Below are 17,143 nucleotides of genomic sequence, written 5' to 3' on the forward strand. Positions count from 1 at the left end.
ACCAGATAGATTTTATTAGTTCAGTGGTGATTGTAGATCTCTTTGTTTCTTGAATCATCACTAAACTAATTTTCCTTTCTGCCAAACTTCTTTTGATCCTTCTCCTTTTCTCAGGTCTTCCAAGGCCTCTAACATTCCAAGATTGTATCTTCATTACACAATTTTTAGATTTAAACCCCCTAAGCCTTATGACTCAATTCTCTTCACCTCTCCTTCTCACCCCTTTTCCTTTGTCTGTGGCCTCCAATTCCTCTAGCTTGCTAATCACCTCCTCCTCCTTTCCATCACAATCGACCCCCAACACTTTGCTAATTTGAAGAGATGCTTCTGCCTCTGATAATCGTAAACGACCTCTACTAGACTTGCTGGCCATGGAAAGTGAGATAGCAGCTACAGTAGATCGGAAAACTGTCCATTTTCTTAGATTCAGTAATGATTGCATTGTTGTCTTTCCCTCTTTGTGCTTCCACTGCTTCAGAATTTTCTGGCTTCTACTTACCATTCCTTTCTCCTTTAGTTTAGTTTTACGTATATGGGCTGAGTTCACCCTGTTATACATTACACTAGGCTGCTTCAACCTTTTATCAGAATTAGAAGGAATGCTATTAACAACCCAATTGCCTGGTTCTGCAGCCCTTTGGGCCGATCCCTCCTTACTTGTTCCCAATTGGGCCCTGTTTAAATCCACCTCTATGTTGATTCCTTGTTGAGAAAAACAGACCCACTTAGACTTTTTATAAAACCAGGGGTGTATACCTCATCATCGCCTCTCCAGCTACCCTCCTTGCGTGCGCCACCCACCTTTGACTCCCCTTGACAGAGCTTCCTTATAGAGTCTTCCTCTCGTGCGGCGCCTATCTCTAACCCTCCCATCGTCATTTCTGACTCATCCACCACCGATATTTCCTTCAGTCGATCTTCCTCCTCCATGTCATTTGGGACCTGTTCAATCACCTTATCCTCTGCAGCCACTTCACACCATTTACCCACCTCAGCTCTCACGTGTACTTCCATATCATCATCTGCTTTCTCCTACCCACTGCCTCTATCTGCAATAGTTTCTTCTTCTTCATCATAGTTGTAGCTTTCCTCATTATTCCTCATAAAGTATTGGTAGATGCACCTTTCTTGCACTACTTTTGAAATTATAATTTGTTCCTCACAAATCCTAACAAGGTATATTACCCCTTTGCACTCCAGATTAATTGTATGATTAATGATGTCCATGCATCTTGTCTCTATTTTAACTTTCCCACAGTGGAAGGATGATAAATTAGTCGTGTCCTCATCCATTTCAAGAACTACACCCCTGTCTCCATCTATACTACAGAAAATACTGTTGTTCCACAAGACCAGTGGCACACCATAACAACTTAGCCACACCTGCCTCACCTGATCAATCACCATTCCTTCTTCCCAATCCTCAACTGATTCGTACCAATTTGTAAGCCATTCCTTCATTAGCAATAGCTTCTCCCGCTTAGCTTCTACTGACTGAAAGGAAATAACTAATTGCCTTCCACCTCCTCTTCTAATTGTGACATCTCCATATCCACGTCTGTGTACTTCATCTTTTAGATCTTCATCTGCTATACTGGGTTTCAATCTTGCTACATCACTCGCATAAAACCAACTATTCCCTCCCCTCTGAACCTTAATAGTATGAGCTGAACTGGATTGAACTACCCTGCCTCGGACCATATCGGCATACGATTTACTCCCATGATGCCTAACGTACTCAGATTGGTGACCTTCTTTCTCCTTCCACTGCTGTACTGGACGAATTTCTTTTGCCTGTGATCATATTCCTTCCTAAACTCAGCCCTTTTGACCTTTAGTGCTTTGTCATCACACCAAAGTCCATGTGCTTTTTGTAGAGCCATATCCACTGCTACCGGACAACCATACCTTATAAATCCAAATCTAGAACCTGTAGATCTTCTTCTCTTATTTGGAATGTACACATCCAGCATGACTCCGTAGTTGGAGAAGATCTTATACAACCCATTTGCCCCCATAGATGCTGGTATGTTGTCTACAAACACAGAGTAGATGTTTTTCTCCCTTTGGGCCCCACCGCCTCGACCGCCATGTATGTGCACCACCGGTTGCCATCCTCCAGCTCCAAGCTTACTAGATTGCCCCTCGTACTCGTTACTCGATCTCCATGGACACCCCATTTTTATGTACCTTTAACTGAATTGAAGTAGAGACTTCGCATCCACTGCTTGTTACCATACACCTTCAAGAACCTTTCAAGCATGAATCATATTAAAGCCAACATACTAAACTATGTTCAATATTAAAGCCAACATACTAAACTATGTTCAAAATCCTTCAAAAAAAAAGAAGAAGAAAACCATGAGAAATAATTTACACGAAACAATGAGAAGAAAACCAAACCCTTCCAGACCATGCATGTCCACAAAGCCTAGCCACACAACCTAGACCCCATATAACTATGCTTACATCATGTGATACAAATTCATCTCGAGTTCTAACTGCTAATGTAAGAAGCCAAACATTGTCCTAACCCCTATTACTGCATGGAGAAAACATATCACAACACTCGTCCCCAAACAAAACTAGAACCTCCATCTTGACAGCACAAGCATATATTTGCACAGATCTTTACAATCTTGATTGCAACAAACCTCAAATGCCGCCAACCCATTGCTTTGGAACATCCCCATATCTTCCAGGTTTGACACTGCCACTTCCATAAGCTGGAGGTACATTGCTCAAACCAGGACAATCTCTAGCCCAATGCCTTGGTTGATTGCATTTAAAGCACTAACCCGATGCACCACCACCCACACTTGGCCTAGTAGGTACATTGCTCAAACCAGAACAATCTCTAGCACAATGCCCTGACTGATTACATTTAAAGCACTCACCCGATGCACCACCACCCACACCTGCCCCAGGAGATGCCCTATTAGCAAAGCCACCTCCGTATGATTGTCCCTGACCGCTCATAACACTAGGGAAGTTTATAGAGCTATGCCCCGAACCACCACAGTTGTTGCAGCTTAAGTACATACCAGTAGATCCACTTGTAGGAAGCCTAGAACCTCTGTACTGGTTCACATACTAACCCACTTGATTTGCTGGTAGCCCAAATTCTCCACCAGCATTGCTAGTACTTCCCATGTAACTTGCACTAGGTAGAGGAGGTTGCCTATCTCCAACACTTCCCGATCCAGGGCTATTTACTCCAGTGTTCAGAAAGACGTCATCTGTCATCGGGGCTAAAGAACCGACATTCTCTACTTTGAGTTTATCCATCAAATCCAGAAAAAACCGAGACTCTGATAAGAAATTAACTTTCTCTGCTTTGACCACCATGGATTTTACGCGCTGTTCATCACTGAACATCTCCTCCTTCACTTTCAACTTGAATACAAATTTATTAAACAGTACTTTCTGCACAATTTCGCCAAACCTTTCCTCATCCTGCTTACCCATTATTTCCTCACCACATTCTTGAAATGCCGTTACCCATGTTAAATCGGTGTGGTCTTGTATCTGAAACTGCAGAATATACCTGTAATCACACTCATCAATAGATTGATCACATCTATCGCACCGCCATTTTCCATCTCCATTGTTCGTAACCTTCTTGTTGCATTGTCGATCCCCAATCATGATTAGACATGCTGTATAGCAGAAATTATCTACTTTCATGAACGACATAGCCGCACTGACTGTAATCCAGTCTGGCTTCTCAGAAGTCCCTAGTTTCTCATCTTTAATCTGGGATATAGTCTTCCGGACATCTGTTCTTCCTATAAATATTATCTCCCTGGATATAGAAACAGATGGAGTGTTTCACCCCTCCTTTTCAAACCATTCATTTAGCCTGCGAGCCTCTGAAAAATCTGGCTCTATGATCAACTGGCTTGAAGATATGGTTCCCACTACCTTCCCATTAAATTCACTAACTCTACCAGATTTCACAGCCAGAACAGGGAATAGCCCAGAATCACACATCTTTTGCATTTCAAGTCCTTCAGCATTGCAAAAATTTCCCCATAAAGTCAATTCAACATTTCTTCCAGACTTGTCCTTCAACTGGAGAACCATCTTTTGAGTTTCAGTTCCATTTTTTCTTATTATTGAAGTAGATAGACTGATAAAATACACAACGCCAATCACATCCACAATACTGTGGGCCTCCAAGCTCTAAACATCGATTATTGGTAGAAGAAATTCTTGATAGTTTGACAAAGATTTCAAAACTATTAAAAAGAAGAAAAAAAAAAGTGGACAATCTGACTTGTTCTTTATTGGGTTGCAAGAATAAAATGTGTTAGACTAGTAGGTGATCTAAGATCATTAATTTTGCCAACTTTGTACGGTAAGGATTTTTATTATAACTGCCGTGAAAGATTGACTATATGACTAATTATGACTAATTTTTCCATTCTTTCTCTACCTGCCTCCCTCAGAATCCTATATCATTATGACCCTTACATTTGTTGCAATTTTATTTTTTTCTAGGGCATATTTGTTTGCATGTGAGATGTATATCTCCCAGTAAGTTTGCCTGAAGCAAATTAATGGTGGGAAACATATATGCATGTGGAAAATGGCTGACATTTAAATATATGTATATATATTGTTGAGAAGATTACAAAAGAAGTGAAGTGTACATTTGAGGAAAGTACAGATGATAGATAAGAGTTGGATTGATTTTCCAAATAGGATGTCGAGGGAATACATTAATGGAATTGATCAATTCCTTGTGTTTGCCTACACCAATAGGGTTGAAGGTTCGATGATTAGTTATCCGTGTAGAAAATGTGAGAATCGATACCATCTTGTACGAGAGGGTGTACGGGAGTATATGATTTTGAATGGTTTTTTAAAAAATTACAAATATTGGATTAATCATGAGGAATCTTACGTATCTCTGCATGGTAATCGAGAGAATGAAACATTGGCTAATTTAGACATTGGGGACGACATAGTTGGAATGATACAAGGGGCTATGGGAAATCCACATGACGATACAAGTGTTGAGGGTAATGAACCACAGGGGCCTGATCCCCATGCATCTGAACCCCAGCTCAGTCCAAATGCAGAGACTGCAAAGTATTTCAAATTTCTTCAAGATACACGAAGTGAATTGTATTCGGGTTGTCAGAAGTTCATATCTTTGTCATTCATTGTTCGACTTCTACATCTGAAGGTGCTTAATCAGTGGACAGATAAGTCTGTTGTCATGTTGCTTGAGTTATTGAATGAGGCGTTCCCGTTGGATGTGAAACTCCCGGACTCATATTAACTTTGAATTCCTACAATTTTTATTTTTATTTTTAAATAAAAGACAGTTTTAATTTTTAAAATATGTGTTATTTTATATTTTATTTTTTTAAGTTTTAATTTTGTTATTTTGATCTTCAAGATTGTCAATTTTGTCCTAAGTTTAACGTCCGTTAACAAAAATATGAATAAAAGACAATTTTAGTTACTAAAATATGCATTTTTCTTCTCATTTTATCATTCCTAAAAATCATCCCTAATGATGTGTTTAATAAGTGTTAAATTTTAATTTTTCAAACATTCATGTGTGGTCTTAATCTCGATGTCACATCATCATGAGTCATTTAGAAATGATAAATTATGGAAATGTAACATTGTTGTATGAAAAATGATGCATCAATCTGATTCTACTTCCCTAATTCTATCCTTAATTTGGAGTGTAAAAATACCCTGTGGCCCTTGGGCAACCCGAAGCCCACCCGCAGCTGGGGATGGGCCAGGCCCAAGCCCAACCCGAGACCCTAGGCCTGGGCCATCATTTTGAAGCCCTCCTCGGCCTGTGGGCCCAGCCCGCCCCATTTGCCCGCTTCTGACGATTCAAAGCCCGGTCTGAGGCTTAGCTCGCCTAAGACTCAATGTCATTTTTAGTGAAAAATAATAAACTTTTGGTAGAAAAAATAAAATTAAAAAAAAAAACAAAAAAAATGTTCGGGCCTGCCCAAGCCTAAGCCTAAGCTTAGGCCCACCAGCCCACCCAAGGCCTGAATACCCCTAGGCATGAGCCTAATTTTCTGGCCTATGGCCTGCCCTGGTCGGGCTCAAATTTTGGCAGGAGCTCACGAGGCCTAACATGGGCCAGCCCGAGTAGGCCAAGCCGGGCCAAATTTACACCCTTATCCCTAATGATATGGGACTAGAGAGGTTAAAGATGAGAGGGAGAAAATATATATTTGTTGAATTAGACACTACCACACAACAAATGAATTGTGTGAGCTCTCCCAACAACTAAACATAAAATTACAATCTAGTTTCTTATATTTTTGAGTTTTGTAATGATTTCTTCATATCTTAAGATATGAAAATAAATTTTAATTTATAATTTTAATGATTGTATGTGCAAGTAAACTTAAATAAAAAAAAACTTGTTGGTACTTGTCATTTTATGTGTAAACTTTTTATTAAAAAAATATGTAATATGACCTTATTCTTATAATTCGCCTAAGGTCCACTATTACAAAGTGTAATCTACAAGAAAGTGTGATATATATTATTTAACCACGAGTTTTTTTATTTTGTCAAAGTGTAATCTTTGAAGGTATGATTGTTAAGGGTCATTTTCGATCACACTTTTCGACCGTCATTAAAAGATAATTCTATCACATATTTTGACCGTGATAATAAACATTTAAATCATGGATTTTAAGTGTGATTAATAACCAATAAAACTTGATATTAAACTTAAATAATCCATAATTAATAATGTGATAAGATCACAATTATATGTATTTTTTATCACTGTTAGTAAAGAGAATTTGAGTTCTTGATATTATTCTCATTAACAATCAGATACAAAGATGATCTATTTATATACAACAGCCATAACTGCCTAACCAACACTTAACAACTTGTGGTTAATTCCTAACAAACTAACTACCTCAAGCTTATTAACACATGTGCTAGAATGCACTGGTATAAGCTACTACAGCATGTGGAGCTTGTTGTACGACTGAAGCCTTCTTGGCTGAAGCCTTGGCTGGAATGGATTGATTGGCTAAAGCCTTAGCTTGAGTGGACTGAGTGGTTGGTGACTTATTAGGTTGCTTATCATACCCCCTTAAGCTCAGTGGACTGGGAAGGACATTGAGCTAGTGCTAAAGATATTGAAAACGAGCAACAGATAGTGATATAGTAAAAATATCAGCAACTTGATCAGAAGTGGGGATATGACTGATATGAAGCTTCTTGGAGGCAATTCTTTCGCGAACAAAGTGATAAACGACCTCAATGTGTTTAGTACGGGCGTGAAACATAGGGTTGTTACTCATAGCTATGGCAGATAAGTTGTCACACCAGAGGGTAGGCACAGGAACAGAGATATGAAGTTCAGCAAGCAACATCTCAATCCAACTAAGCTCGGCTGAAGTTTGTGCTAAAGCCCTATATTCAGCCTCAGATGAAGATCTAGAGACAGTTGGTTGTTTCTTAGCAGACCAAGAGATAAGGTTAGGACCAAGATAGACACAGTAACCAGTGGTGGACCTTCGATCAAGAACATTACCTGCCCAATCTGAGTCTGAATATGCATTGAGAAGAAGAGGTCTAGAAGTGAAATGAAGGCCATAAGATATGGTGCCTTTAAGATACCATAGTAATCTTTTGACTAAGATAAAATGACTAGTCATAGGAGAGTGCATGAACTGACAAAGATGATTAACCACAAAGGCTAAATCTGGTCTGGTAAGGGTAAGATATTGAAGTGCTCTGACCAAACTTCTGTACAAAGCTGGCTGAGAAAAGGGAGTATCACCTGCTGCAGTAAGAGAACTAGAAGTGGACTTAGTAGCCATGGGAGAGAAGTAAGATTTGCAGTCACTCATACCAGCCTTGGTCAACAAATCTTAGGCATATTTTTGCTGAGAAAGAACATAACCAGAAGCAGTTTTGGTGACAGAAATACCCAAGAAATAATTGACAAGGCCAAGCTCCTTTATTGAAAAGGTTGTATGTATATGAGTAATGAGAGAGTTAATATAGGGAGGATCACTTCCTATGAGAAGAATGTCATCTACATAGATGAGAAGAATGGTAATAGCAGTAGAAGTTTTCTTAATAAAAAGAGAAGAGTCACAATGGCTTTAAACAAATTTATGAGTGAGAAGAAAGTTGGAGAAGGTGGAGAACCAAGCGCTAGGAGCTTGCTTTAAACCATAGAGGGCCTTGTGTAACTTGCAAACAAGCTGAGATTGATTAGGTTGAACAAAACCTTGAGGTTGGACCATATAAACTTCTTCTTCAAGAGCACCATGGAGAAATGCATTAGATATGTCAAGCTGCTTGATGGGCCAATCAAAATGTAAAGCAAAACATAACAGAATTCTGATAGTCGGTTGCTTAGCCACAGGACTAAAAGTCTCATGATAGTCCACCCCTTCTGTTTGAAGAAAACCCTTGGCAACTAACCTTGCCTTATATCTGGCTATAGATCCATATGAATTTTTCTTGATTCTATAAACCCATTTGCAGTCGATTGCTTGTTTTCCAGGTGGAAGATCAACTAAAGACCAAGTGCCTTGTTTTTGTAATGCTTGAAATACTTCAAGCATAGCAGTCTGCCAAACAGAGGAAGAAGCTGCTTGTTGATAAGTTTGTGGTTCAGACTGAGGAGAGGAAGAAGAAAGACAAGCAGTGAGAGAAGAGTGAGGAAAATTTGATTTGGATCTGGTAATCATGGGATGAGTATTGGAAGTAAGACAGGGAAGATCAATATAAATTTTGGAAATAACAATCTGATCAGATGGAATTGTGGATAGAAGAGGAACAGAAAAGGAAGAGACTGGTTGAGCTTCTGAGTGAGATTCAGTAGCAGAAGAAGAAGCTGCCTAGACTGAGGGAAAGGTAGCAGTAAAAGAGAAAATAGGTGGCTAAGCTGCTGACTAAGGGATATCAGTTGGTGAAGCTGGAGAAGAATGTGTATGCTGAGGTGATGCAGCTGGTGAAGCTTGAGAAGAATGTGTATGTTGAGGTGCTGCAGGAGAAACATGTGTTGGAAAGGAAGAACTGGACTGGTCTAAGGGAGACCAAAAGAAATTCAGCAACTGTGATATTGAAAATGATGTAGAAACAGAAGAATGAGAAGACTGAAAAGGAAAAAATGATTCATCAAAGACCACATGTCTAGAGATATAGACTCTTCCTTTGGCAGGATCAAGGCACCTATAACCTTTAATAGAAGGTTGATAACCAAGAAATACACAAGGCACAGATTTGGTTTGAAGTTTATGAGAAGTATAAGGTTTAAGCCATGGATAGCATCTACAACCAAAGGATCTCAAGAAAGTGTAATCAGGTTTTTGTTTGAACAAGACTTCATAAGGAGTGAGATTTTGAAGTTTGAGTGTGGGATGTCTATTAACAAGAAAGACAGCAGTGGCAAGTGCATCAAACCAGTAGGCTAGAGAAGATTGATGCATAAGAGTCACAGTAGTCTCTATGAGATGCCTGTGTTTTCTTTCAGCAGCACCATTTTGAGATGGTGTATGAGGACAAGTAAGTCGATGCTCAATCCCTTTTTGTTTGAGGAAAAGTTGAAATGGCTTACTCAAATACTCTCCCCCATTGTCACTCCTTAAAACTTGAAGGTGAGTATGAAACTGAGTCTCAACAAAACTTTTAAATTCAAGAAATTTATCAAACGCCTCACTTTTGTAATGAAGAGGAAAAATCCCAAGTAAATTTGCTAAAATCATCAATGAACAACACATAGTATTTAAAACTAGAAATAGAAGCAGAAAATGGGCCCCAAACATCTGTGTGGATAAGGGCCAATGGTTTATTGACAGTGGAATTAGACAAAGTAAAAGGCAACCTATGACTTTTACTAACACAACAATGTTCACAAAGACTGATGTTCTTGTTAGACAAAGCTGAAGACTTAGAACCTAAGTGGTGATGAGCCATGATGTGAAGAAGCTTCTTGGAAGATGGATGACCAAGTCGAGAATGCCAATCAGGTGAAAAGAAGGCAGCTGAAGTAGCAGAACATGAAAGACAGATTGATGAAGGAACAGAGGAACTAGCAGAGGATGAAGAGATGAGTGGATAAAGGCCATTGGTGTAGCAACCTTTATATAGAATATTCTGAGTATTCTTGTCCTGAACAAGAAAGAAAACTTTATCAAAAGTAATAGTACAATGATTATCCTTGGTTAACTGATGGACTGAGAGTAAATTTGAAGAAAGAGTAGGCACATGCAGCAGTTTGGTAAGATGAAAAGGAAAAGAAGGTGTAGGAAGGAGTCCTTTACTAGTATGAGCAATGGGAAGAGTAAAACCATCAACAATAGCCACTTGATCTTGACCTCGATATGGTTGATAAAGAGAGAGATTACGTAAATCATTTGTCATGTGGTTAGTGGCTCTAGAGTCAAGAAACTAGTTGGTTTCAGATGAAGAGGGTGAAGAGATTGAGGGTGCATAAGCAGATGCTACATAAGCTTGGCTTTGACCTGGAGAGGAATTGAAGGATAAAGAGGAAGTCTGAGAGCTCTGAAAAGTAGCATCCAACCTGTGCCAACAGTCTAGAGCAGTGTGGTTTGCCTTTCCACAGATTTGGCAGATTAAAGAAGCATTAACTGTGCTGTTTACAGAGCTAGAGCTAGGTCTTGTGGTGTGTGCAGAGTTATATATGCTTTTTTGAAACTGATTTGATCCTCCTCTCTGATAGTGACTAGTCATCTGACCTCGAAACCTACCTCCATCCCTTCCTCTGAAACTGCCTCTGCCCCTATAATAGCCTTTCTAACTTCCTTCATTAGAATAATGTCCTCGAGGAGCAATATAGGCAGCAGATCCTGGTATTTCTGAAGCTTGTTAATGCTTAAGAGAAGACTCTATATGAATAGATTCAAAACACAGAAGAAAGCAGAGTTGATCTACAACAATAGGATCTGATCTAGCTTTTATAATAGTTTTGAAAGCATTATATTCCTCAAGTAATCCATTCAGAACTAAAGTACTAAATCCTCATCATCAACAGATGATGAAGCCAAAGCAAGCTGATCCGCAAGGACTTTGAATTTATTCAGATATTCTTCAATAGTTGATCATTTCTTAGCAATGTAACTTAATTTGTTCTTCAGTTGATGGATGTGAGATCGAGAAAGAGAAGTAAACCTTTTGGCAAGAGTATGCCAAACATCATGACTAGTTTGACAGTGAATCACAGATGTGAAGAGTGAAGGTGACAGAGTTGCTGTTATGCAGCTCAAGAGATGTGCATCAATTGTAGTCCATAGAGTATGCTTTGGATTCAAAATTTCGAGATTGTTTGAATCTAAGACAATTGGTGAAAGACATACCTCAGATCCATCCACATAGCCAAGAAGCTTGGTTGCTCTTAAGATGTTGTAAAATTGATTCTTCCAAACTATGTAATTGGATGAATCAAGCTTGATAGTAACAAATGCATTAAGATTTGAGATCAACAATGTGAGGTTTGAAGGAATTGCAGAAGAGGACTCTGGTACACTTTTTGGTACACCTATGGTGATGGAAGAAACCATTGATGAGCTTCTTGAAGAGCAGTGCTCGTAGGAGCCTAGGGCATTGATACCATAAAGAGAATTTGAGTTCTTGATATTATTCTCATTGACAATCAAATACAGAGATGATCTATTTATATACAACAGCCATAACTGCCTAACCAACACTTAATAACTTGTGGTTAATTCCTAACAAGCTAACTACCTCTACCTTATTAACACGTGCTAGAATGCACTGGTATAAGCTACTGCAGCATGTGGAGCTTGCTGTATGACTGAAGCCTTCTTGGCTGAAGCCTTGGCTGGAATGGACTGATTGGCTAAAGCCTTAGCTTGAGTGGACTAAGTGGCTGGTGACTTATCAGGTTGCTTAGACCATCTCCAACGGTTCAGCAAACCTGATATCAAATTCAAAATTTGATGAAAAAGTCACTTTTTTGAGCTCCAACGGTTTCACCAAATCGATATCAAATCCAGAATTCAGCAAATCTTGTACCAAAATGAGAACAAGCGAAGCATTTTACCAAATCACTGTTCCTAACCGTTGGGAGAGACCAACCGGTCAACCAGCCGGTTGCTCGGCCGGTTGACCAACCGGTTGACCGCCTAAAGGTTCAAACGGTTCGAAGAAAAAGGTTCAAACAGTAAAAAAAAAAAAAAAAAAAAAATTTTGCCTAACCGGTCGACCAGCCGGTTGACCAGCCGGTCGACCACTAAAAGGTTTAAAAAGTTCAAAAAAAAAAAAAAAATCAAAAAAAAAAAAAAAAATATTTTGCTTAACCGATCGACCAACCGGTCGACCGGCCGGTCGACCAACCGGTTGTCTCTGGCACAAATTTGATGAAAGTGCACCGTTGGAGCGAGTGGTATCAAATTGGTAAAATGAGTCATTTTTTACTCAAATTTGGTGAAAAATCTGATTAACCGTTGGAGATGCTCTTATCAGTTAGTGCATGTGATAAAAAAAGTCTTAGACCACAAAATGTGATTATCAATTACAGTATATAAATCGTAATTAAAATATGAAACAGAACTAATATCTAAAATGTGAAGTATTGTGGTGGATGCTCTTGACGAGATTTGTAGATTAGTTGGCCACTAATTTGCTTCAAAAAAAAAAAAAAAAACTTTTGACCACTGAAAAAATAAAAGGAAAGAAAACAAGAACATCATAGCCAATTAGATTTTTCACAAACCAAAAATAAGATAAATATTGATCTACATTCTGGGAAGATTATAGCACAAATAATACTCAATACATGGAGAGTACTTATTCATTAATTATCTTTACAGTTGTTGTAGGTTATCAAGGTTGAACACCTAATTTTTTGTTTATTTATTTATTTTTAAGATAGGGACTGAACATTTTTAGAGCATGGAAATGGGTTTATGATAAGGTGGATGTTCCACAGGCTCCTGAATCATTTTCTTCAACTCTTGTTCAAACCTATCCATGACTGATTCTGGCAAGCATATCGGTACCACAATCCCATCTTCTCCTCCTCTAATGTCCCTAAAACGTGCAAAAACGCTAATCAAAGATATCGCCCTAGGAACACCGCCAAACACCGGCTTTCCCCACCCGAAATCTACCTTATCAAACCCTGCCCGAGTTGTATCTGAAACGATATAGTCCTTATTCGCTTCCAAGGTATACGAAGGACGTCCCTTTATCACCATAAGATCAGCCACTGATCTGAAATACTCTTCGCTCACTTGTGCCTTTGCCTTCTTTACCAACTCCAATGCATATCCCAATGGAAGCATAGATAACATTCCTGCCTTTGTCATCGCCGTGGGATAGGTAATCACGTTGCCATAGTATCCAGGAGGTAGGTTGAGGCCGTGTTTATTTCCCCGGCCATTGACTATGCACGAGACGCGAACAATCTCGTCTGGGGCTAGGCAGAGTGCGCGTGTTCGACATTGCCATATACACGCGGTGAGTAGTTCGAATGTTGAGGCTGTTGTGCTGTGGTGGTGGTGGGGAAGATGGTTGCGAATGGCTCTGATTTCTTTGGGACCAAAGAAGAAAGAGCGGTTGATCGTGGTGGTTTCATTGGCCGTCGTGGTGGTGGTAGAGGCTCCGGCTAGTGCTTGGTCGTATTCGTGGTGTGGGCATGTAATGGAGGGAGGTTGTCTTGCAGAGAGCAGGTGCCTTTGCCAAATTGGTGGGACAGATGGTGTAATTTTGGTTTGGGATTGTTGGGCAAACTCAGTGATTGTGTTCAGGAATTGGATAAGACCAGAAGCGTCGCTCATTGAGTGGTTCAGACGTATTGCAAATGTGAATCCACCACAACTAAATCGCGTCACCTGCATATTTTTATTACCACAGGTTAGAACACAGTCGCCACATATTTAAAATTTGAGTAATATTAGGGGTATTTTGGTGTAGGTCCTAATAAGTAGATTTATTATTTAATAAGTCCTATGAAAAAAAATTTTTATAAAAAAAGTCACTAATTATAAGTTTTAGAGACAATTTGTAAAAATCATAACAAGAAAAGTCACTAATTGTCAATTTTTAGCGACATATATAAAAAATTATTACAAAAAAATTATTTTTAACAATAATTTTACCAAGATTTATTTTCAGTAAAACTTGATGGAAATTAAGTCCAACTGTTGGATGTATTGGTAGTTTACCCTATTAGGGATCATGAAAAAATTGTTATGAAGATGATCATGAAAGATTCTCCACCTTTGGATTACACATATAATAAAACACCACATACAAATCAAATGATGAAAAATTTTCATAATATATTTCATGATATTTTTTTTCCTGATCCCTAACATTATTTAAAATTTGGATAACTTATGTTGGTTGTCATTACCTTTTGTGTCGGTTTTGGTATTTGTGTTTTAAATTGATTCAATTTTAATGTTGAATTTTTTTAATTTGTCTTAATTCTCATCCAATCAATAACATTAGTTATATATTTATTTATTTATTATTATTATTTTTACGTTCTAATTTTGTACAATACTTTCTGCCTTTTTTAGAGTTACTGTAAACTGCTTTGCATTTGATTTGACTTTTCTAAATTTACTTTTCAGAAAAATAAATTTTTTATTTTCTTTATTTTTTTATTTTTAGTTAATATTTTTAATATTTTAAATAATTTTTTATTTATTTTTTAGATACACCTAACATAAATACACTTAAAAAATATAATATTTGTGATTTTTTTTATAAAAAAAATCACTAAATATAAAAAATATGAGAAAAAAATACTAAAATTCAGTATATTTTTTGTACTCTTATGTATTTATTAATGTTTACAAATATTTTACTTTACAAATATATCTAATTAAGGTACATCTAAAAAAATTACTTAAAATTTTAAAAATATTCATTAAAAAATAAAATATATATATATATATATGAAAACCAGAAAATTAAATTTTCAAAACATTCAATCTAGAAAATTAAAATCAGTGCATAATTCTCTCTATAGCAAACATTATTACCTGAATCAACAAGAGAGGACAACCCACAATTCCATCGGAGCCAGGAACATCATACAGAAGCTCCTCCAGGTATGGACACCCTGGCCTAACCGCGTCACCGAGCCAGTCGATCTCCACATTTGCATCTGCCTCTATGAATAGAACCCCTTCGGCTGTGCAATCCACCGAGAGTTTCCGATTAGGCCCTTCAACAAGTCTCCCTGCAAATGGATAATAAAACACAAGTGCTTTGGCTAGTGCTTCTCTAATCACACTCGCAGGGTCTTTCCCTTCCATTGAAGGGTTGTTTTTGTAAAACATGATCACTGGAAGTTGAAAACGAAGACCTTCTTGGTCATCTATGTCTGAGAGTTGTTTGAGTTCGTGTGGTGTGGGCTTTGATGGAACAACAGGTTTTGGATCTTGTCTTCTTACTATAAATGCTAGGGGAAGAGTTGAAGATGCCATTTCGGAGGAAATGTGAAATAAGGAAGATGTAATATCTGCGTGTGCTTTGCATCTGAATTTGAAAGGTATTTATAGAGAAATGATCTAGTAGAAGACAAGAAACCCACCGCGTAGAGCAATTGGTTTTTTTTACGAGTCCGGATTTATTAAAGTTGAAAATTTCATCGTCACTATAAAATTGATCAATTATGAAGTCAATTTGGATTCACTTCAGTGAAATAAATAGTTCATATTATACAATTAAATAAAAAAAATTATTCATATAAAAATTAAATTCACCAAATGTTAATTACCAAATTTTAATTGTCATACTATTAGGACATTTTTATTTCAGTTGTACTACATGCATCAATTAGTGTACCAACTAGTGTTATGATATTATTACTGACTCCACTTATTATATAAATTAAAAATATCCAAAATCTCTAAAATTATGCCACAACTAATTAGTATATTAATTGGTGCATATAACATTATTCTTTTTATTTATAAGAATACATGTTTTTAATAATAGATCGTTCATTTATTATAATATATGAGTGTGTTTGTTTGGACGGATTGGATAAGGAGGATTATAATCCACTAAACTGTTAGTCATGGGCTACATTATCCCCGAATTATTTGGTTGGACTGGATTCATATCCTATATTTGTTTAGTCATGATATTAGATATATAGATTAAACTATTCTGTTGAATCCTATGTTTGTTTAGAATATTATAGAAAATGATAAATGGTCAAAAGATATTTTGCTCTTTTGAATTATTTACTAAATAATAGGAATATTAAATCTGAATTATAAATTTTATTTTATTTTTTTACTAGAACTTTAAAAAAAAATTAAATGCATAGAATATTAATAAAAATTACATAAATTTATTTTAATTTGTAGTTAAGATTTTTAAATTTTATATTACTTTACTAAAGTATAATTAATACCACGTTATTAAAATAAATAATTTAATAAATAAATTTTATTAAGTATAAATAGTATAAATAATTTAATAAATAAATTTTATTTTTAAAAAATATTAAATAGTAGAGTAAAAAATGTAATTTCACCACCTAATCCTCATGGGATGAGTTATCCTATGGATTATATTCCCCCCCCCCCAAGGGATAGAACAATCTCATAGATTTGAGATTCATAGTCCAGTGCAAAAAATTTCAATCAATCAACGAATTATTAGTTTAGATGAACTATTAGCCACATTTCATGCTTGAATCCTTCCAAACAAACATCACCTATGTGATTTGATAATATGATTATTTATGACTTACCAACTTAATTTTTTAAATATATCTTCTTTTTTTTTAGTTAATCATATGAGATGGACAGTTCAAATCATTATAAATTTGATTGATTCAGTAAGTTAATCTCAATCAACTTAATAATAATTTTAATAAAAATCCTAATGATATTGTCAATTGAACTGAATTGATATAAAATTTAAAGTTAATAGTTAAAATTAAAAATTTAGGAATCAAAATTGACACAACGGAAAAAATGTAAAAACTATTAACGTAATGGGTTTGGTTTTTCTCAAATTGATCATCTCAACCTGAGAAAACATTTAAGCCTAGTATGCCCATTTTGGGATCGATTTTGATGATTCAAAGCGTTCACTATTTAGGATTCGTTGAGTAGAATATTCATATAAAAAATAAGACAATCGGACATATGTATTTGAA

General features: G+C 36.8%; 1 protein-coding gene and 1 pseudogene across 1 annotated transcript; both read right to left on the reverse strand.

Moving 5' to 3' along the window:
- Positions 1–1,846: 1,846 nt before the first annotated feature.
- LOC114291782 (replication protein A 70 kDa DNA-binding subunit C pseudogene) lies at positions 1,847–7,865 on the reverse strand (annotated as a pseudogene).
- Positions 7,866–12,680: 4,815 nt separating this feature from the next.
- On the reverse strand, positions 12,681–16,692 carry LOC114305119 (alcohol acyltransferase 1). Its single transcript, XM_028250244.2, has 2 exons — positions 15,006–16,692; positions 12,681–13,844 (listed from the first exon to the last, which is right to left on the reverse strand). The coding sequence occupies exons 1-2, from the start codon at positions 15,450–15,452 to the stop codon at positions 12,897–12,899; spliced, it is 1,395 nt and encodes a 464-aa protein (XP_028106045.2). The 5' UTR covers positions 15,453–16,692; the 3' UTR covers positions 12,681–12,896.
- Between the last annotated feature and the right edge of the window lie 451 nt (positions 16,693–17,143).

The sequence above is a fragment of the Camellia sinensis genome, chromosome 13 (genome assembly GCF_055761805.1).
Source record: "Camellia sinensis isolate YWXY chromosome 13, ASM5576180v1, whole genome shotgun sequence".
NCBI lineage: Eukaryota > Viridiplantae > Streptophyta > Magnoliopsida > Ericales > Theaceae > Camellia > Camellia sinensis.

What these genes read in the sequence shown, in the direction of transcription:
- LOC114305119 (XM_028250244.2), bottom strand. Translation starts at nt 15,452, where the DNA reads ATGGCATCTTCAACTCTTCCCCTAGCATTTATAGTAAGAAGACAAGAT. An exon ending in GTCCTCTCTTGTTGATTCAG is followed by an intron (nt 13,845 to 15,005) that starts GTAATAATGTTT and finishes AAAAATATGCAG; the next exon opens with GTGACGCGATTTAGTTGTGG.